Source organism: Polyergus mexicanus, unplaced genomic scaffold (assembly GCF_030449975.1).
Source record: "Polyergus mexicanus isolate NDT 795.1 unplaced genomic scaffold, iyPolMexi1.0 SCAF_8, whole genome shotgun sequence".
In the NCBI taxonomy this organism is placed as follows: domain Eukaryota; kingdom Metazoa; phylum Arthropoda; class Insecta; order Hymenoptera; family Formicidae; genus Polyergus; species Polyergus mexicanus.
The window spans coordinates 10949484-10972162 of NW_027223328.1; the positions used below are offsets into that span (position 1 = coordinate 10949484).

At 32.5% G+C, this 22679-nt stretch overlaps 1 protein-coding gene and 2 non-coding genes across 6 annotated transcripts in view; all 3 read left to right on the forward strand.

Annotated features, from left to right (window-relative positions):
• The window catches only part of Nrx-1 (neurexin 1), a 213077-nt gene extending 190424 nt beyond the window's left edge, over nt 1–22653 (forward strand). For 3 of the 4 annotated variants that reach the window (XM_070300469.1, XM_070300470.1, XM_070300472.1), the window contains 5 exons: nt 7530–7771; nt 7868–7991; nt 10005–10178; nt 12172–12328; nt 13109–22653. In XM_070300469.1, the coding sequence (XP_070156570.1) occupies nt 7530–7771; nt 7868–7991; nt 10005–10178; nt 12172–12328; nt 13109–13529 (1118 nt within the window). In that variant the 3' untranslated portion in view covers nt 13530–22653. The remainder of the gene's footprint in view (nt 1–7529; nt 7772–7867; nt 7992–10004; nt 10179–12171; nt 12329–13108) is intronic. The other variant, XM_070300471.1, reaches the window with a different exon arrangement.
• Nucleotides 6807–7001, forward strand: LOC138935934 (U2 spliceosomal RNA). The gene has a single exon (XR_011447310.1). It is a non-coding gene; the product is annotated as a U2 spliceosomal RNA (small nuclear RNA).
• Nucleotides 8689–8795, forward strand: LOC138935938 (U6atac minor spliceosomal RNA). The gene has a single exon (XR_011447314.1). It is a non-coding gene; the product is annotated as a U6atac minor spliceosomal RNA (small nuclear RNA).
• Nucleotides 22654–22679: the final 26 nt, after the last annotated feature.

A 22679-nucleotide genomic window follows, 5' to 3' on the forward strand; every position in this document is an offset into this window, starting at 1 on the left:
ATGCACCAATAAACAATTAATTAATTAATTGGTATCTAATAAGATAAGAAAAATAATGGAAAATCTCAAGTAAATAAGTATTTAGATCCGGGACAACTTTCTGAGAGCGGATGAAGTCCTGGCAATCCCGAGTCTCGTATTCTCGCGTTCCTGGAGAGACTCTCCCACGGTACGATCCCGTGGGAACAATTTAATTGGCTTAAGAAGAGGCGACCTTGTCCCAGGATGTTGCTTTATCTTCCTCCCACCGTCTTTCTTCTTCATCCTCTCTCCATCCGAGTACTGGTCATTTTAAGCCGTTTAACCCCCCGTATCGAAGATCGCCGACCTTTCGAATTGAATGCCCCGTCGTAAAACTTGACCCTTATCATGATCCATTCCTCTCTGACTTCTAATTGTACGGCTCGACGTAGTCGATTGTAATCGTCGCCGAATGACGATCTCCGATTCACGAAAAATAACGGGAAATATCTTTGTCTCATTGTGTAAAAAGAATAGATGCGTTGCCGTATATAAGTTTTTTTTTTTTTTTTTTTTTTTTAATTTGTCTTTAAGTCCAAATGAACTCAATTTACTCGATAAATAAGAACAACACGCGAGCTGCGAATTGTTCGCGAAACTCTTTCGCACCTCTACAAGCCTACTACCGAATCAGATCGCTTGGCTCGCCTCGAGGACGGTTTGTCCCACGTTGCTGTGATCAGCCTGTGGGAATCAGGCTGCGTCTGGAATTCGTGAGAAAACGCGGGAAGCGCGCGCGACGTCGTTCTCTTGAGAGAGATCTTTGTGAGAGACCGCTGCGTGGCTGCGTGCGAAGGGTACAGGATATGTTCTCGAATTTTTACGCCAATTTTAAACGATCTATTATAAGTCACCGACAGATCTCGTAATCTTTCGGAATTTGTGTATCATTCGATACATCCTGCAATAGAAAAAATTAACACAGTTAGTATTATGAGATTTTAAACCTATATACCCCTTGCATAGAAGCCGATTTAACTCTCTCTCTTCTCTGGCAAATTTCCTTTCCAGGATTTCAATCTCACAATCGTTTCTATAGAATAGACCGCGCGTTATCATAGATGATAGAGGGATTGTATTGTTTAATAATCGCTACTGAGATTTTGAATAATTTATATCATCTGAAAAAAACCTCACAAAGGTAAAAGAAAATACGCCAAGTACAATATATAAAAAAAATTCCAATTTGTACGCAAAAAGAAGATTTTAATATCTATCCCTAAAAAATAATATTTAAAAAAATTTTTCCTCGAACGATAACTTTCATACAAAATAAGAAATTAAGAAATAATTTTCCTCTAAAAAATAAAAATCTTTAAAAAATCAAAAATCAAAACTAAATATGATTACTATCGAGATTTTGAATAATTTAATATCGTAAGATATTCAAAAATTATTTAAGCTCCAAATGACACAAGAGAATCATCAAAAATCATTTCAGGAACGAGGCTTCGTGCACGATTTGTCTTTCTCGCGTAGAATTAACACTAGCGATAATCATTGTATATATATTTATACGGTATATGCAACTAAAAGCTTAAAGAACCTTTTAAAGGACACGACGCGAATTCCTCCTGCATGTGATACATACCTGTTACAAAGAGCGACGATTTCAGCCCCCAAGTTCAACATCTTCTCACGCTCGAATCTCGCCGTTACGAGTCGCGCCTCCGAAATCTTATTATTTTTTTGTATCAGCGTCATGGGAAAGTCGGCGGAACGAGCGCTATAGGTACCGAAATCGCACTATGAGACTCTCTTCTCACGATTTCGGAATCCTTTGCCTCTAGAAACGTTTTTTTCGGCCCCCGATTTAAACCCGACATTGATTTTACGATCCCGGCCACGCCTACGCTGTGACAGGAAATGACTTAAGAGATATAGGACAAGAAACGATCTACGGGATCTATAATAAGAAATACATAATAAGCAGGGTTGGGAGCGTTACTCTCTAAAAGTAACGCGTTATCGTTACCTTTATTTTTTGTAAAAAGTAACTCGTTGCACCTTACTGATTTTAAAAGGTAACGCGTTACCCCGTTACTTGGAAAGTAACGATTCGTCACTTTTTCGTTATGTTTTTGTTTTTCTGCAATGTTAAAATAAGCTATTAGATTATAAAATTATTTAATAATCTATCAATATTAAATGTAATAATCTAAGTTACGATTAAAAACTCTAAATTAGTCTCTGTATAGCACAAGCGTTTTTTATATTAAACTTATTTAATGATTCTAATTTTTTTATGTTAATATCTTTACTTTTTAATATACTTATCTTTATAGAAATTTAAATTGTAATTTAAAAATTATTTCAGCTTGCTTACAGCAGAGAGAGTTATTGGTATATTGAAAAAATTTGTAATGGTTAAAATTGTTTTTTTAATTTATTTCAAAATTGCATTTTTTTACATTAAAAATCGAATAATACATCTAAAAATATTTACATTTTAAAATTTATCCTGTAACCTTATAATACATATCCTGCAATAGTGATATGATTATAGGAGGGAGGATATGAATAATGACTTGCTTCTATAAATTTTATAAAAGATATTTTCTTATATGTGTGGTTGTATATTGTGGCATCGTATAAATATATATTTAAAAATATTAAATGAACTTTATATAATATTCTGCAACCGTTTTTTATATGCTAAAAAAATTTCTTCTTCTTGTGTTTAAAATGGTTAATACTGATTTATGAGGATGTTGATCTCGTTATCGCAAGATTGAAGATAAAAGAATTGGGATCTCGATATGTATGTATGTATCAGGGTTGGGAACGTTACTCTATAACAGTAACGCGTTACCGTTACCGTTATTTTTTGTAAAAAGTAACTCGTTACCGTTACTCGTTACTGATTTTAAAAAGTAATGCGTTACCGTTACCATTACTTGGAAAGCAACGATTCGTTACTTTCTCGTTATGTTTTTGTTTTTCTGCAATGCTAAAATAAGCTATTAGATTATAAAATTATTCGATAATCAATATTAAATGTAATAATCTATGTTACAATTAAAAACTCTAAATTAGTCTCTATATAGCGTTCTTTATATTAAACTTATTTAATGATTCTAATTTTTTTATGTTAATATCTTTACTTTTTAATACACTTATCTTTATAGAAATTTAAATTGTAATTTACAAATTTCAATTTTGTCGAAAATTTTTATCAAACATTGTTTTTAAATATTGATAATATTATTAAGAGTGTATTCCAATATTCACTGCCAGTATTGTAAAATCTATAATTTATATAGATTTTCAGTACTGGCAGTGACTATGAGAATGCAGCCTATGATGAGAAGACTACAAAATATTTTTCAAAAAATACATCTATCTATCGAATAGATGTAAGTTAACAAAGAACCGAAAAGTAACGGTAAAAATGCAACGACGACTGTAAAAATGTAACGACGTTACCGTTACCGTTACAAATAGAAAAAAGCAACGACTGTTATCGAAAAAAAAAGTAACCATAACGATAACGACGCGTTACAAGTAACGTGTTACTTCCCAATCCTGATAATAAGCGAGGTTAATCTTTTCTCTCTTCACTTCTTTCTTTATAAACCTAAAAAATGATCGAGATATACTTTTAACACGCATTGATCTTCCATGTATTTTAAAAAAAAAATATTTTTTTTTTTTATAATAATTATTATTAAATAATTCTTCTCGAAATAGTATTTACCTTTTCTAAAAAAGTACTCTTCTACTCATTCTACTCGTATATATATTCTATGCATTTAGTCTCGCGAAAGAACATTTTCTTCCAGTTTAATGTGCTAAATTAAATTTTCTTCGTCAAATATATGTCTTTATCGAATTTTGATTGCTCGCAGCCCCCGCAATATGCGTAAAGATAAAACGTGAATGTTAAATATTACGTTTCGCCTCTTTTCTTAGTCTTCGCGAGCTCTATAATATGTGTGCCGATAATAACACACTAATAATATATTTGACGATAACGAGCTCGACAAGTTCGTATTGTCACGGACAGGGTTAGCATCATTCTAAGTTACATGTTTAGAAGAACCAGGCGAACATCGTGAGATAGTAATTGATCTAAGCTGAGCTCGTGCTCTGGGAACAGCCTTGGAATCTCAAGGTCGTTCTCTAAACCTACCAGACAGGATTCTCGGCGACCGGTCGAGAATGCCAACAACTCCCGCGTCTTCTCGCTTATTCTTCTCGTTAGCCAATGATCGAAGCAGCGAAGCAAGGGAGGAAACCATCCTATATACATATATAGAAGTGTGGAAATTCTTGTACGAAGGATCTATAAAGAAAAATTACAGCAAATTTGAATAATAAAAATATTCGCAATTTTTTTTATTTCGAGAATAAATAATTTTTTTAAATTCTAAGAGATTTATCTATAGCGTGTACGCGTGTGTTTGGCAAAATTATAAGGTACTCTTTTATTATTCATTTATTTAATATAAATTAAATTCCGCCGCAAGAGACTCGAATTCTCTTCGTGTATGAAACTAAAAGAGTTTTCTAATCCTGGAAGTGAACTTGTATAATCTGTAATTAATCGAGTCTCGTTAGTTTAGCGCGCGAATTTATATACCCAAGAATGGTTTTCCTGGCTCATTATTCATCGTCAACCGGTACATAAATGAAGATACGATTAATGACTCGGCGATAATTAATTTTCACGCAGCGATAACGTGCAAATGCTAATCAAAAACGATCGAGACGAGACAAATATCCCATCCAATTGATTTTATCAATGACAAAGTGCAAGTTCACATACTGCGCGAATTTCATTCGCAATTCGATCTTTATTATTTTTACATGTTCGCTATGCATTTCTTATACCTGTAATAAACATTTAGATAGGATAAGTAACACGGAATTTTTCTTATCTTAATTGCGTATCAACATTGCTCTAGCATTTTATCTCGACAGAGCGTTTGAGAGAATAATATTGTAGAATATTCATACTATCTTTTTTTAATTTCTCCAAATTTGCAAGATAGTATGTGTCGTAAACGATTGTACATTTGTCTCGTGCTACAACCGGACAAGCCGGTCTTCTCAAATATACTAGTGCACGTGCGACGCGTTTACATTCCGCCGTTCACGTCGCGTATGCGAGAGAAACGTCGCTACCGTCGCCTGTGGGAATCATCGATGTTTCCCATACCCAGCGTTCCCCGTTCTCTCTCACCGTAAAACCGATGTGAAGCCAGACGGTTCCCAACGCGCATCCGTGAGACTCAGTTTGAAATTCGACCTTTTCGAATGAAAATTCGAAGGGTCTGATTCCATTTTTCATTGCGGGATACCCGCACGAATTTCGTCTCAAAATTTTAATTATAATGTTTATAAATAAAATATTCTCTTTTTTCGCCTATGATTCTAATTAAAACACATTTTTTCTTTCTTTCTAAGAGATTTTATTCTTCGTTACACCGTACTCTCATTTTCTATGCTTGTTTCATTATCCAAACCGTTTATTAATATCACTAAACGATCCTGTGATTTTTAAACTCTTTATATGAATTATTAATATATATATATATCTCTTTCTTATATAAAAACTTTTTTCAACGAAATATTAGATACCGGTATATTAAAGGATTTTCATGAAATATCGTAATAGCTATATTATTATTTTAACTTGATTTTACTTGATTGCTAATTTCAATTCTCAACAAACATACGAGGATTATTCCACGTTTAGCATTCGGCTCGGCGCTTTATTCGACCGATGTCAGCTGGCACGTACGGGACCACACCCGACACACTTATGCTCTCCTAGTAAAGTGATACAGTTTATTGGACTTCTTCAGATCGGAATGCGGCGTCGATGACATTCTCATCTCGATATGAAAAAGAATTCGGGCGGCTTTGCCGAGCAAGCTAATTCGGCATGCGGTGTCATATGCACGTGACGGCATATGTCATATGTCATCGGTAATGTCTTAAGATGCTAATACAGCTCTGTGATTGGTTTAGGAGATCATCTTGAGATCGTGCTTAAGACGATCTTAAATATAAGAACTGGCTATGAATACCGGCGTGTTGCGTCCTATGTAGACGGGCCTTTATACGAAAAGAGGCTGCTGCGTAGGATATACCAGCTGCATTTTTATGCCACGCTGGTGGACTGACTATGTCTGACCAGCACGAGCGTCAACTGTTAAGCGCGTGTAAAACTGTACATCAGCGAAAGCAGAAAAGAAACCGGATTACGTTCTATATATGGTGTCCCAGATTATTTGGGACAATACGGCAGATAGAGCGGACCAAAGTGAGTCGAAAAGTCTTGTATCATTTTTTTTTTATAACGCTTAATAAAGGAGTTATTATCGAGTAAAGTCTGACCAATCAGCGCCGATCTTTAGCCGCGCTGATTGACCAGACTTTACTCGATAATAATTCCTTTATTAAGCATTATTAAAAAAATGAAAGATGATTTTTCGATTCAGTTTGGTTTGCTCTATCTGCACACGAGTATTGTCCCAAATGATCTGGGACACCCTGTATATATATATATATATATATATATATATATATATATATATATATATATATATATTAAAAAAGTACAATTCGCAACCGCGTATACGTACGAATACAGAGCCACGTGTGTGCGTGCTGTCAAATATGAATGAGAGGGGGAATTGGAGCCCGCGCACAATGCGAGAGGGACAGACGAATCGACCGTTTCGGTAGTTACCTCGTTCACCGCAACGCGTCCTATTTTCTCGCAGTCAAGTTTCCATCACAAACTGTATATAAAGCCTGCGAAAACGATCATTGGTATCGCTTCTCGGCTCTTTGAGCTAAGATCAAATGTGTAGTATCTGTTCTTATCAGCTTAATATCTGATACAATCCCCATAGGGGATTCAGAATATTAATGCGATTTTTGGGCAGCGGCGGGAGATCGGAGCTTGCTTCGTCCCTGCCAATTGGTCGACCTGACATTGCAGTGAAGTCGGGTTTGGCCTTCCTTAAATAATTCCAAAGATAAAAATCACCGCTTATAGTTTTCTTCTTATATACAATCGATCGAGGCGGAAAATCTTAATCGAAATCTTGGACTTTTAACTCCGGGGCCAAGACAAAATGAGATGTAAAAACAATCTTACTACGCATGACAGATAATAAAGATTAACTTTTTGAAAAATGTCATATGTTGAAATAAATTTTGTCGTAGCGTTACATATATTTTATATTATTAATTCTGAAAGAGAAGAAAAGAAAAAGTATTTTTTATTTAGGAAAATCAATAAACTTTGACATTTTCATTGTATTCGATGCACACACGTGAGAACAATTACCAAATATATTTTAAACATTATTCGTTGCACGAGTAGTCTTTCTCAAGAAATATTTCGGCATTTTCTGAATTACTAAATCAAGGTGTGTTTTGAAACAAGCGTAAAATCAAAATATTCTAATTTCTTATTTAGTATCCTTATTCGTAATCAAATTTTCAACTTTAATAAAAAAAAAGAAATTTAAATTTCTCTATCTCGACAGGTCATCAACTGACAGTGTTCAACAGCCAGTCTACTATTCAAGTAGGCGGTCGATGGAATCGCAGCAAGGGCAGAGTGGAACGGCCATTCTTGGGCGTAATAGCCGGTCTGGTCGTTAATGGTGCGAGGATCCTAGAGCTGGCGGCAGCCAAGGATGGGAAAGTTATAACTAGAGGAGACGTGCAGCTCTTACCAGCCGGAAGTCTCCTCGATCGCGCCGCGCCTTTACAAAGAATGCAACAGGTAGTATATAAAATCTCTTAATAATCTCATTAAGTAATTTCTTTAGTACGTTCAATATCATTATAATTATTTAATTCGACATATGTATATATATAGACGCCTGCATCCGGTTTTCCCGGCGTCGTAGATGATCTTATATTCTCCGGCGCCGGAAGCGGTTGCGCCGGCGATGATGAGGACGAGGAATGCACCCCAATCTACGAATCTGGTTCCGGTAAGTGTAAGTAACATTTCCGAGAGCGTAAGTAATAAATTAATATCTTATCTCTCTTCTTATCTTTCCTAACAAGTAATAGTAACAGATCTTTTTTTTTTCTTTTTTTCAAATTTCAAAAATATTTTAAGCCCTATTAGTTTGACAAATATGTATAATATATAGAAAAATATTATTTTTAATATGAATATACATATATTATCCTACAAGTTTTTTTTATCCCACATTAGATACAAAGCTTCTTCAAAACTATATATATGCTATTTTAATTTCAATTTTTAATATATCTGTAAAAATATAAAAAAAAAGTGTTAAATATTATTATTTAATATAGACATAAATATTATTATCTCAGCTTTGTAGAGAATTCACTCGGTTAATTAGAATATATTACTAGAAGTTAAATTTGCGCAAAACAATAAATCAAGGCAAAATATAAAGACTGAATTTTGAGAAATTAAAAGTGAACATAATGTAGTTTTGATTATATAATAATGTATGTCTTATATAATACATGTTGAATCTACATGTATATGAATAAAATTTATATAGAAAGGTACATAATAATATTAGCAACAAAATTTCTCCTTACAATTTTGTGATAAAATTATTAGTTTGAAAATTATTCGCGAAAAACGATTTTCTCGAGAGTGCTTGTGTGCCATTCGCTTCGTATATAAGAGCGAAATTATCGATCACTAGCGTGTTGTATGAAAGGAGAGACGTTTAGCACTCCCCTAGACAAGGACGGACAACATATGTACTGGTAAGGCACTGTCGTCTATTGGCGACTCTTACCACAACATTTTTTTTTTTTTTTTTTTTTTTTCGTATTTAGTTTCAATGCAACAATGAAATTTGATTAATTGTAAATTGTGATACTTTATTTTTTAATCTTTACGGTTAAATTATATTATTGATTTTATCCCGTTGATCGATTATTGCGCATAATTATTGTCAGCAACGACGATTTCAAAATTATAAAAAAATGTGTACACTATTCTATATAATTAACTGTAATAAAATGTGCTTCAGATTAATTAAATTAAAAATCTTTTACGCAACAAACAGACTCATATACAATATAATAAATAAAAAGAGATAAAAAAAAATGTATGACTTTTGTTATGGAGCTAGAAATATAAAGAAGATATTAATTATATAATTATTGATTAATAAAATAATTGTGACACACGCACACGTGCTTAATTTTTTTCGTAGATATATCGTATATTTGATCAATTTAGAAATTAATTTTCAAATTGTTCAATTATATATTTTTTTTAATGTGTTAAAAAATATTGAAGAGAATATGATTGTAAAGACAGATTTTTTTAGATTCCATTACAGGGACATCACTGTACATCGATTCGTCTTCTCCAATATGCGTGTCGTTTCGCGCACATACGCACACACATACCATATACTGAGCCACGCGTATATCGCGTAGCGTGCCACCTTTTCGTCTTCATGCTCGCCCGGTTGTATCTTCGATTCATTTACATATTTAGGATCGCCAGCTGGAGATAAGCCTGGCAGATCCCCTCCTCCTTTCACCTTCCAGCGAACCTCTTGCAACGAACTGAAGCCCCGCTCCAAAATCTTCTTCAACTGACTAAAAACTAAATTAATATCGTCATCTTAATGAGACACGACACAATGAAACATCCAATTGCTTCGCACGAAAGATTTCTGTGGGATTCGCTTTATTTCTCGAGAGAAGAAATCTTTATATTAATCATACATCATTATATTCTTTTATTTTCGGAATAATTGATAATTCTCTCAATCATTCATTCATCATCGTCTTTAATTATTATTTGATATTCATGAAATAAGAAGAGACAAATTTTTATAGAATTAAATAAGAAAAATTGATATATTATCAACTTTCTAAATATGAATATTAGATATTGCGCGCTAGATTTTATATCGGTATCCGAATCGCGTATAAATTGTACATTAGTGCGACCTCGTACGTTCAATCTTGATAATTTGCGCCGCTTCTTCTATTTCCAGATGACATCATCACGCCAGTGTATGTAGCGCCCACGCGCGTGCCGACAACATTGAGGCCAAAGCTTCACAAGGAAAATATCCAAGTGAAAATATCATGCGACGATGAGGAAGACTGCGAAGAGGGTTCGGGCGATCCGAGAACAACGGAAGAGATTTTTGTCACCTCGGCCACCGGTCCGTATTCCAGAACATTCTTCCGCTTAATATATTCCTAACACTTTTCTTACAATTTATACTACAAAATATTAAACTAATACTAAATATGACAATACCATATAATATATAACGAGCTCATTTCTCTCACAATAGCTGTTAAATCTGCATATCTTTAAATAACAAGAAATATGTGTTATAGAAAGTTCTATACGATAAGCTTTCAATAATCTTTATTTTTTTAATAAATGTGCATTTTTTAAGACAGAAATAAGCTAGCTGTATATATAATATAATAATAATGATTGAATAAGTTTGTTTATAAATGAAAGATTTAACACGTAATAAGAAGATTTAGAAAATGAAAATAACGGGGAAAAAAAAACAACTATTTTTTTTCCTACATATTAATATATTTTAAAAACTATGAATATATATAAAATAATACTCTATTGTTCTATCTTTTGAAAATTATTAAACAAATATTCTTTACGTGCGATTTCTAGAATATATATAATATTATTGGTATACAATATTTTAACAGTCTTCATATCGTTCTTTTAAAGATGATGTCAAGAACGTCACACTATCAGCCAAAATCAAATTCAAATTTACAATTATTTTACTTGGATCAAAGCTATACATTATATACAAGTCTATAAAAGTATCAGATCTATCATAACGCATAATTCTTAAATGTTGACACATGTATCTCCCTTCCCACTCCCAATCGCTATGTTAAAGGGATAAAAGACAAAATAGTACGTAAATTAAAAAAATTTAATCAAACACGAATACCAAGAGGCTAATTAACTGCCGCGAGAGCGTCGATCGATCTTATCTTTCTTATCTATCAACTTTAAATGAAGAATCTTTCTCCTTACGAGATTACAACGTGGACCGTCCCTCATCCCGACGACTTTCTGTGACGCGCGTATCGTCGCCCATGACATTATTCTGCTACCGGGAGCGGGAAGCTTTCCCGTGGCAATACTCGTCTTATCTTAGCGTGAAATGAGACACCGTCCTTAATTTTACCCGAGCATGGAACCGTGTAAAAGCGAGTTTAAACTCCGAGACATTTCCTCGCGTTCGATAGCCAAGCTAAAAGTATTTTCCATTGCAAGATTTAAATTCTTTTACGCGCGGTTGTAAGAAAGTATGTTTAGAATATAATACGGGTGTAATTGTGTAAGAAAGAATTGCTGCAAGTCGATATGCAGGCGCGAAGCCCTATAAGAACATATTTAAACTTAAAAATGTTCTCTCATGTTTGATATCTGAAATAATGGAAAATTTTTATAAGAAGCTTATCTGTTATAGACAAAATGTTTATCATAATACGCGCTAATTTCCTTTTTTTTCCTACATATTTGTATAACATACATCTAAAGGACTTTATGTTTATTGAGAAAAATCTTAACAGAATAGTATTTTGCTTCAAGTTATTTTTTGTTGGAAAATAAAAAATTAAATATGAATATTAAAAAAAAAAAAAAAATCACGTGTGTACATATGTTAAGGAAATTAAAGATATATTTGATTACTACCGAGAACATGGCTCACAGCTGTTTCGCTTTAAGAGCTCGCTGCTGCGGCGGCATCTAGCATCTCCAGAATTTTAAATTGTGAGCTACAACAAAATATGAAATATTATTTATATCCCATGACATTTAACTGAAACACGTTGCGTTACGTGTGCGTGGGCGTCCCTCCTTGAATATATAATATATACGCTCCTGGGGGTTGCCCTCGGGACTGTTCATTTCGCAACGTTCCCGCTCACGCACGCGTAAATATTGCAGGCCTACGCACGCGTAAATATTGGGCCGCCACCACACGTTTCACATCCCGTCCGTTCCTTTTACTTGCGCGCCTTCCTACCCTCTTCATCCCCCCCTCCCCCTTGTCCATCTCCCCGGATCATCCCTTCCGCGCGAATCGCAGATGCGATACAACGAGGTGAAACACAACCCCCCTGACGCATTTTTTTCCCCTCTGTTCTCGGTCGCAGACATCAGCTCGGTGACATACACGACGGCTCGCGAGTATTCGACGAGCCATATCAGCACGCAGACGTCGTCGTCGTCGACAGCGTTGAACCGCGACGTCGTCACCGTCTCCGTCCAATACAATGTGTCAACTACAGACCTCGAGACCAGCCATGGCAGGTGCGTGCGTCTGTCTGCGATAACGTTCGCGATTCAATTTACATAACGCCGTTTCTATTATAATTATTGATTAATTTGCCATTGATTAGTAATCACAGGGATAACACGTACGTTTCGTGACCGCAAAATCACCAAACTATGTATTTTCCAACTATCGAGACACGTGGAAACATATTGTACGGTCTGGATTATTTTTTGTTAATTACCATAATTATTGACACACATTAATATAAAGAAAATTTGTCTTATGTATAAATGTTTTGTACAATATATGGGAGAAAATCTCTCAATAAAAAATTTATTATATTATAGATAATATTAACAAAGCAAGCCTTAATTGGTAAAATAAATTTTAAAATATATAAGAAAGAGAGAGACAGAGAGAATATATATATATATATATATGGTATAATCCAAATGTAAACATTTTGTCAATCTTATTTAGATAGTTTATACAATTTTTTAAATAATGGTTTAATTTTTTTTTTACGATTTAAAATTATATACTGCTCTTAATAAGAAACGCGAATACTTACTCGAAAGCTTGTTTCGAATAAATATTATAAAAAGCACGAAATATTATTATATTATATAATTTGCTGGAATATAAAAAAAAATCTCACAAAGCAATCATGCAGCTGTTTGGTATCTAATGATAGGAAAATTGTTATCGAAAGTTCCACATCATCGATTTATCCTATAAGTGATTAATTAGGATGCATAACGATTAAACAAACGATAAACAATGATTTAACAAATGATTGTCGTTACACTTTGCAGTAGCGTCGTGACGCATCGATCGACGACCGTGACGACGCAGTCAACCACGACGGAGATGACGGAGCCGCCGCCACCGCCTCCTCCGCCAATGTATCCGCCGATGCCCACTCCGCCCAAGAACAACAACAATAAGCGAATCACTTCCGAGGCGGCAGAGAACGCCGCGCTCATAATCGGCATCATAGCTGGCGCGCTGATAGCGATAGTCCTCATCATATTGATAATCCTTAAGTTTAAGAACCGGCCAGAAACGAGCTACAAGGTGGACGAAACGAAGACGTTCTGTCAGGATCCGAACGCGGCCTTGCTGGGCGCCGCAGGTTCCGGACAGACCTTCAACGGTGCCCTCAAGAATGGCGCCAACGGCAGCAAACCTAACAAGAAACGAGAACTGATAGACATTAAAGAGTGGTACGTGTAAAGAATCGTTTATACGGCGAAGACATTGCTTTGCGTATCGAGGTCCGAAGATACGCTCGCATCTTTCGTCATCCTTTCATCTTTTATCATTGGGAAAAATCATGAATTGAGAGGGACATCCCTCTCTCCCGTAGCGAAACGATCCTCGTTGGTATCGCGAGTGTGCAAAAAAAAAAAAAAAAAAAAAAAAAACCATGAGCGCTGATCGAACATTATCAAAGTGAGTTTTATCCTGCCTCACAACTGTGTGCTATAATAACAATAAACAAATCTCCCGAATTTCAAGGATCTGTCTTTAGGATCGGTAAACGCGCAACCCGGCAAGTGATTGAACGTTCTTCTGCAAATCTTCCTCGTGAGCTGTGCTGAGGGGCATGTTTGAAGAAGCATCCTCTTTCGTACTTAAAAATCTTTTTATACCCTCTTGGCGACGATCCTGAGAAGGATCTAATGCGCACGAGAAATTGATCGGTGATCGGAATTCAAATATCCTTGAATAAAATACATTTCTTTAGGACTTGCTTTAAGATTGAGATCGATAGGTCGTATACCCAGACAGAAGGACGTATTCGTTCTTCGAGAAAAGCATAACGAGAAGCATCGATCATGATAAAAAAACTCTCTTTAATTCTAACGCAAATTAAGGCAGATCAAACTCGAAAGAGCTCCTCGAGCTGCTTGCTCTCGCGAATAAAGCCAATAAAACGCGAAATATATCGATCAGTGATATAGCACCGCTTTTCTTGTTCCGGCGACACAAAATCTCAGGATAAAATTTAGACATGTGGCAAGGATCGAGTATCGATCGCAAAGGATCCTGAGGAAGGATCTCTTCTTCGTTTTCCTTTGTCGCGGATTTTTTCGAGTCACAATCGGATAGAGTTTGCGACGCTGCTCGATCCTTTGATCTGTATTATACAATAATTAAAGGCAGACAGAAAGACGATTCGCAGCAGGTGAGAAAACAGCATCTGCGAGCGAAGTATTGTTCAACGTGAGATGGCCGTTGCTTCTATAGAACGACTTTCCGAAGAGAAACAAAGAGGAAGAAATAAACGCGAAGATCGTGGAATTAAACGTAGGAATTAATTAATTAAAGAAAGAAACATTGAAGGTGATATTAGCAGTGATTAATGAACGGATTTTAGGAAGAAACTTGCACCGATTATTTATATATTGTTTTGTGGATTTTACTTCCAACATCTTTTGTTATAAGCACGACATTAAATAATTTTCAAAAACGCGTCGAGCAAAAATATTAATTTCTATAGTTATATAGCGATTTCATGTGTATATCTATTTGTTAAGAATTAGATGATAAGCTATTGTTCGAGTGATTTGTACGATCTTTTAGATAAGTAACAATATTTTAAGTAAGAAATTTAAAAAATTGTGCATGATGTTTCCTATTGTTTAATTCTATAAGATTTTATAGCTGTTAGGTATAAAAGTCTGGAAGAATTGTGATGATCTGTTAGAGAAAAAATATATTTTATATTAATTTATTTATTAATTTGTTTAATATATAAGAAGAATATAAATATTATTTGTTTACATTTGAAATTTAAGATCAATATTTTCACAGAAACATTATACAATTGTTATTACAGAAAATCATGTTTTTTTTTTGCCTAAGAAAAATGAATATAAATATTAATAAATTAGAAGATAAATTATAAAATGTGATATTTCTGAATCAATTTTGATCAATTCGATATACTAATTAATTGAGTTTCTAAGTATTATTTATAAACGTATGCGTGTAATGTTTTTATTATAATAGCAAAAACTTTGAATGTATTCCATTCTCGACGCGCTTTTCGTAAAAACAAAATGTTGGAAGTGAAACATTAGGAACGAAAATATCGTGATCTAATGATCCTATTCTGTCCTATTCATTGTTGTATAGAAAAGCAAAAAAAAAATATATATATATATGTATATGACACATACACACACACACACACACACACACACACACACACACACACACATATTTATCGATTATGTTATGCGTTTCTAAAAATTGTTTGACAAATTGTTTGACAAATAGATTTTATTAAAATCTATTTTGAACGAAGGACACGCAACACATAAGAGTTCCATTCAAACGACTCGAGTGTGAAATATATTTAATGAGGAATATTAAAATGTATAAATTTATCACAAATTATATACGCGTATATCATCTCTATCGCACTAGATGTTTGCAAACAAAAACAATTTTAATTTTATTAAATAATTAATGCCATGATCTTTGTATTTTAATTATTATATAAAGATAGGATATATTTGAAATTTTGAAAAATTTTGGAAAGCTATTATAAATAAGTAATGATTTTAAGATTAAGATTTGTCTTACATAGTTTATTATTAGTTTAACAAGAAATAAATAGCAAATTTTGTTTAAAATACACTATTGTGCTAAAAGAGATATATTTAAATAAATACATTCTTAAAAAAAAAAACAGATTGCTCAGTGCAAAGTTAAATGATATCAGAAAAAAAAATTATTGTTCTTATATAAATTCATAAATACATCTTTCAAACCATTTAACTACGATTTAACTCCTTTCGCGAAATATATCCTTTAATATAAATAATGAATAGTGATTAATTTACAAAGAATTAATAAAGTAATTTAAGAAAACAAAATTATTATTTAAGACTATCCGATTATTGCTTCGCAATTAATTGTATTTCCAAATCTGCTTAGAAAGGATTTAACAATTTTCAAACTCTATATTCATTAATTTTATTTTTGCTACTTTTGCAATGGTTAATATTAAATGTAATTTAAATAACAATTGTACATGCACATCATTGGCTAATGAATACGTATTCCTCGTTCAATCATATTGTACAGTCGAGTGTTTTACGCGAGATTATATCTAAAGGTCACTTTGTGATCAAATCGAAATTAAATTAATCGGCGATTAATTCAATTGATAGAATTTTCTATAGCAAACTTTTTTTGTTATAGGAAATTCCGCTATATAATTTTCATTGTATTTTCATTTGTGATTTTTAATTTAATTTATTTTTCACGTTCTAAATAATTTACAAATTTATTAATACTATTTTTCTATTAACATTAAAATGTTGTAGACGTTATTTGATAAGTTAATCGCTGCGATTAAATTAATCGAAATTTGCTTTAAGTGACTCTAAGTAACTCTTACACATATGGAAAGTATCTGTAAGTAATTTGAGATAAAAAAAGATAAACTTAACGAATAGATGATTTATAGCATACGCAAATATGCTTATACATAAATACAGGGTGTGAATGCAGTATTGTCGGTACGATTTCTAGATAACGTTTAACGTTCGTCGTATAATGTCGAGCATTAATTACACGACGATACACAAATGCACCGAATCGTTTTTATCAAGTTGCATTGTCTCCTTCTAATTGAAATTCGCGATACGCTTGGTTTTACGGGATGGCTTTAGGTATCAAGTATTTTCTCTCATCTATAAATTCTTTGATAAATTCTCAATCTATTTTTCTCTAATGGAAATTTAATTAAATACTATCTTCTTTGCAATTACGTAATTCTTAACATGTAGTATATTATACTTTTTAGTAATATAACAAGCTTAATTTAATAATTTAGTAAAATAAAAGTTTATTTTTTACGCAATCTTTTATATTTTGAATCTCTTGGCGTTACAAAAAGTAATTATTAAATTAGATTAAATTAAATTAAAATATATGAGACATTTCTAGTTAAAAATCAATTTTAGATTAATACAAGAATTTAGAGATGAAATAACAATACCTTGGGACATCCTGTATATATAGCTGTATGTTGTTAACTTAGTATTACTATTAACAAAGTTAATCATTGACGTAATTGACGATAATAAAGATCTTTTAAAACCATTTAATTGAAGCTAAAGTTAAACAAAATATGTTAAAAACATTGAAGACAGTTCATCATCCCCACACAATATTAGGTTACATTAACATGATTGATCAGTAATAAAAAAATAATTAATATTATTTTAGTTAATGGTTTTCAAACTTATTTATAAGAGCGAAAAGATAAACTAAAACAAAATATAATTCGTCCAATTATTGTGACTCTTATTGTTATATTAATATGTATATATAGTTGAACTTTGATTTAATTAACAGTGATAATGCTAGTTCACGGAAAAATAATTTATAATTTAGAAAAACAAAATATTAATTGGAATAACACATCATATAAATTTTCGAAGATAAGACAATTTTCAATGTTATTTATTTATATATTATTATAGAATAAATGTTTTGTTTGCAGGATCGAACGATATTGAATTATGAACGGAATTTGCAAAAAAATAATAAAGAAAAAATAAATAATTAAATATTTCATTAAACTAAATTATTTGCTCAAAATAATTCTCGATACTCTTTATTTGCAACTTGACACAAAATATAATTAAAATAGAAAAGAGACTAATAATTGAACTGGCAAAATATGACAAGTATTTTTAAGTACAATTTATTACATTCACTTTTCCGTAACTATTATTCCGTACGATAATTGTCACAAAATAAAGAATGATACATAGATTGTCACTATTTTAATGTAACTGACGCTTGTTATTACAATTAAGACAGAGAGAGAGAGTTAATAGTAATAACAAGCCGCGCGACGTAAAGATATAATGGAAAGACATTTGTCGCAGAAAAAGAAGCAATAAATAATAAAACGGGGCTTAGCATTTAAGCTAATTTAAAGCGCAGCAATCTATTCAGTTCCTGAATCGTTACTTCCGCCCAATTTGCTTGCGATTGTTCTATCAAAAGTCCGGGTAATCCTGTCTCGTAACAATCTTTCGCTTTTAGGGATCCGTTTTTTTAACTACGCTCTTTACATCTATTCTCTTTCGTTTCAGTTACAAAATATACAAAATAAAAAAGTATTACTGAAAAAAACATACCTTTAGTGGACGAACAAGGAGAGGGAGAAAAAAAAATGTATGCAAATAATTATTCTAATGTACCTCTACGCCAGGGATGAGTTAAATCACGGGATATTTAAAAACGAATACACATCTTTTAAATATCTCTCACAAAAAAAAAGAGTCGATTATTATAAAATGCTTTCAAAGATTTTATAAATCGCGATTCACTTTTTGTAACGCACTTCTTACGGGCTAAATCGTCCTTTATACGTCCACATTGTTCTACAAGTTCTCGGAATCGTGGTTGTTGGTATTTCATACTTTCTCTATCTCACTCTGTTCTTATGCTCATTCACAGCTTCTCTTTCCACATGAAGATTACTGACAAATTGCGAGTCGATGGTGCACGTATCTCGAAATATAATAACAATTATTCTTAGAAAGACTCGGAAAGACAATGCATGCAATTAAAATTGAAATTAATCGAGATTTCATGAGCAATTGATTACTCACTGATTATTAACAGTGATTAGATATTTGTTGATCAAGATTTTCTTTTTATCAGAGGTTTAATTCTTCTATCGAGTGATGTTTTAAGCTTAAGCGATAGTCGGTTTTGTTTTTCCGCTTAATTCGCAGATTTATTCTGACACAAGATTGAAAATTTTAATTCGTCAAATTTATTATCTTTATTCGAGATGAGTAAATTCTCTTTAACGAGACATAATTAATTTGACGATAAAATAAACTACGTGCACAATCTCGTACAATCTCATACATTGCATAAAGCTTCTTTAATCTTTAAGCACGTAAAAGCTCGAATTTATCATTGAGGCAAAAAGTGCTTCTTTTGATAATCGCGATCCATTTTGCGCGGATCGTTGTTACGCTTAACGAGACACAATAAATTTTAACTCTCTTGTCTTGACCAGACTCGCAATCGTTTATCTCTCGTCCCATCTATCAAAATTATCCGTAGATTATGAATAAGCGAATTAACGTGTGGATTTTATATATATTTATGTGGCTGCATGCGTGGAAAATTTTAATTTTAAATATATCGGTAACAACGATATTCTTGTAAAAATGTTTCTTTATTCTCGCATGTGCTTCGATAATCAACTGGCTTTTAGACGATCCCAATGTTTCCTGTAAAAAAAAATGAAAATTATCTATTACATTAGAATCTTCTTTCTACAACAGTAACAAAAATAACAGTACCTTTATAAGGCATTGTCTCATCAGGACCTATCCTTTTCTTCTGATGTCTTTCCTTAACGGAAAGCGCCTACAAGAGAAATTTAAACATATTGTTACTACACTGCCCTTTGATTCTCTATCTGCATATCCTTCGATGTACTCTGATGACTAACGTTTATATCAAACTAAATTAACTTCTATAAAGATATATTTAGTGAGCAGTGTTACTCTACTAACTAACTTATACACTACTAATGAATTTAAAAACATGTCGTGGATAAACGCTGGAGCGGTCGAATTTATTCGAGATCAATGAGTATATTTTAAAAATATACACCAATATTATTTTCATTTTCTCTCTCGAATGATGTCATATTTCTTCATTTATTCTTTTCATGTATTCTTGACAAACAAATGCAGGAGACATTTAAAAATTAAAATACACTATATATAAAATAATTATATATGTTTGAAGAATACTTGTAACGCTGAAAATTATAAACAAGAAATGGAGAGCTTTCATTTAAATATATATTTAGAACTTTGGATATTATAAAATTTCATAAAGACATAACGATAAATATTAAATAGAGCATTTTTCGATTAAAACAGAAATTTAAAAATCCCAGAATTTCTAAGTTTAAAAGTAAAGAATATAATAACAATTGCAGGTGTACGGAGATTAAAAAACCAAATTCAGAAATTTAATAAATAAAAAGATTATAACAACTTATTGTTAAAAATAATTATTTATAGCGATACTTTTTTTTTATAACTCATTAAGATATCGTATACGTTGATCGAGAAGAAATATTGTGAATAATTATGAAAAAAATATCATGCTATAAAATTATAGAATTATTATATAATTATTAAATTAATATTCTTTTAATCAAGATATTTAATCGAGATATCCGTTATTAATGTTACGTAAATTGTTTGCAATTTAAGTACTGTTATTTATACAGTAACTTATCATTTATTACATGCGTGATATATTATGTTATATTTGTAATATTGACATATGTTCGTATTATAAGTAGCAAATTTCGTATTTAAGTAGCAAATTGTTCGAAAATATTGACAGCTCTAGCAAACGCTTCTCCTAAGCTATCAATCATCCGTATCGCGACAAGAGAGCTGGAAATTTTGCGATTACGTAAAATCGTGAAAGGGAAAACGGAAGTATCGAATCACACGAGAATTTTAATCACAACTTTTGTAATTGCAACTTTGCTATAGGATTTATATAACAAAACAAATATGCATTTTAAAGCACTCTTCGTATATTAAATATTACAGCAAGTTGTTGGGCGCAAAACGTATAAGAGATCGCTATTATGTAAAAAAATTTCAAAAAAATATTCTCGTTACTATATATAAGAAACGCCTCTCTCTTTCTTACATTTATGGGAATTATATTTCTCACATAAGAATGTAAAATGTGTTTTTTATAAATATTTTTGATTCTAAGTAGTTTCTCAAAATCGATACGTAAGTGGAATTAATGAGAATAATACTTTACACATATACAATTATGAACAAATTGCTGCAACATTTGATAAGTAAATTTAGAGAGATTGACGTGAAAGAAATGCATATTTATTTATCGTTGATATAGCAAAGCGTAAAGTTATCAAAATGTCAACGCTATTTAACAAACAATTAATTTGAATAATACCCGAAATAAGAGGGGAAAAAAAAACGACAAAAATAAACGCTCATACAGCTGTATCTAGTATTGCCATAGTTAGATGGAATTATATTTTACATTGTACAGTCGTACATATACGAATGCACTATAGGTAGATAATAAACTATCTTCGCGTGTGGGCGAGATGAAGAGAGACACGGAAACGGAAAAGGAAGAATAAGCTAAGGGAGACGTGTTAGATTTAAGTGAATCCTGCGCGAAGTTCCACAGGAACAGACACACTTTTGTTGTCTGTTGACTTGCGAATTTCCACGACACGTGTATGTATAATAGAGATGTATTACACGCGCGCGCAAGAGGCTGATCCCGATCAGCGAGAAATTTGCCATTAAGCGGATCGAGTGTTATGTAAAATGGCACTGCGAGTTGTTACGAGATAGAAAAAGAAGAAGAAAAAAAAAAAGAATCAGGCGAAGGGATGATATTCAAAATTATATGATATTGAATTCGCATTCAATATCGGAAATTGAATTCACCGAAATTCTATCAATTTGAATTCTTGCTCTTTTGAAATCTCCTTTGCGATCCATTTACGATCAATTGAAAGAATATCTCTCATTCGATGACCCATGTATTGATTTGGGACGTTATAAAATATCGATTGAATCTTTTCCTTTGCGCAACGCGAGAAGTCTTGCCGTTGCGTCAACATCCCGTCCCGCAAGATCGAAATCAGCCCTTCTGTTCCAGATTATATGAAATATAGATAAAATTGGATAAATATGGGATAAGCGTACGTGGTGCATTTAGATTTTTTACACGTTAAGGCAAGCAGATGAGAGTCTCGTTTCGTTAGCATTTACATTCTTAAGCGATGTATATCTTAAGCTGGGCCTCGCAATCGCGCGCGATCACCGTCTTATTATTTCACCCGGTATATAGTTTACAGTTGCAAAAAAAAAAAAGATGCTCGGAGCTGAATAAAACGACTATTTTTTTATATTTATGCGATTTTACACTAGGAGAAGTGATAGGGTTTAATGCATTCGTATTATTAATAAGAGATCCATGATCGAGACGTAAAGGGAAGTTTTAGAAACGAGTTTGTCATATCAGTTAAATATTGAAATAGTGTTTTCATCAGCTTCAAAAATGATACACTTTCACGTTAAGAGGAAAAAAGAGAACGCAGATACACACGCATGTACACATGTGAGTAATGTAGTGTGCGCACTGACGCGTTACAAAAAATTTTCCTGAAATCGAGGACATTGTATATATATATATATATATATATATATATATATATATATATAAATATATAGGAATAATGCCGTAACTATGAAATTATATGAATAAAGTATTGAAACTGTGCACGAGAGATTCGTTTTATCC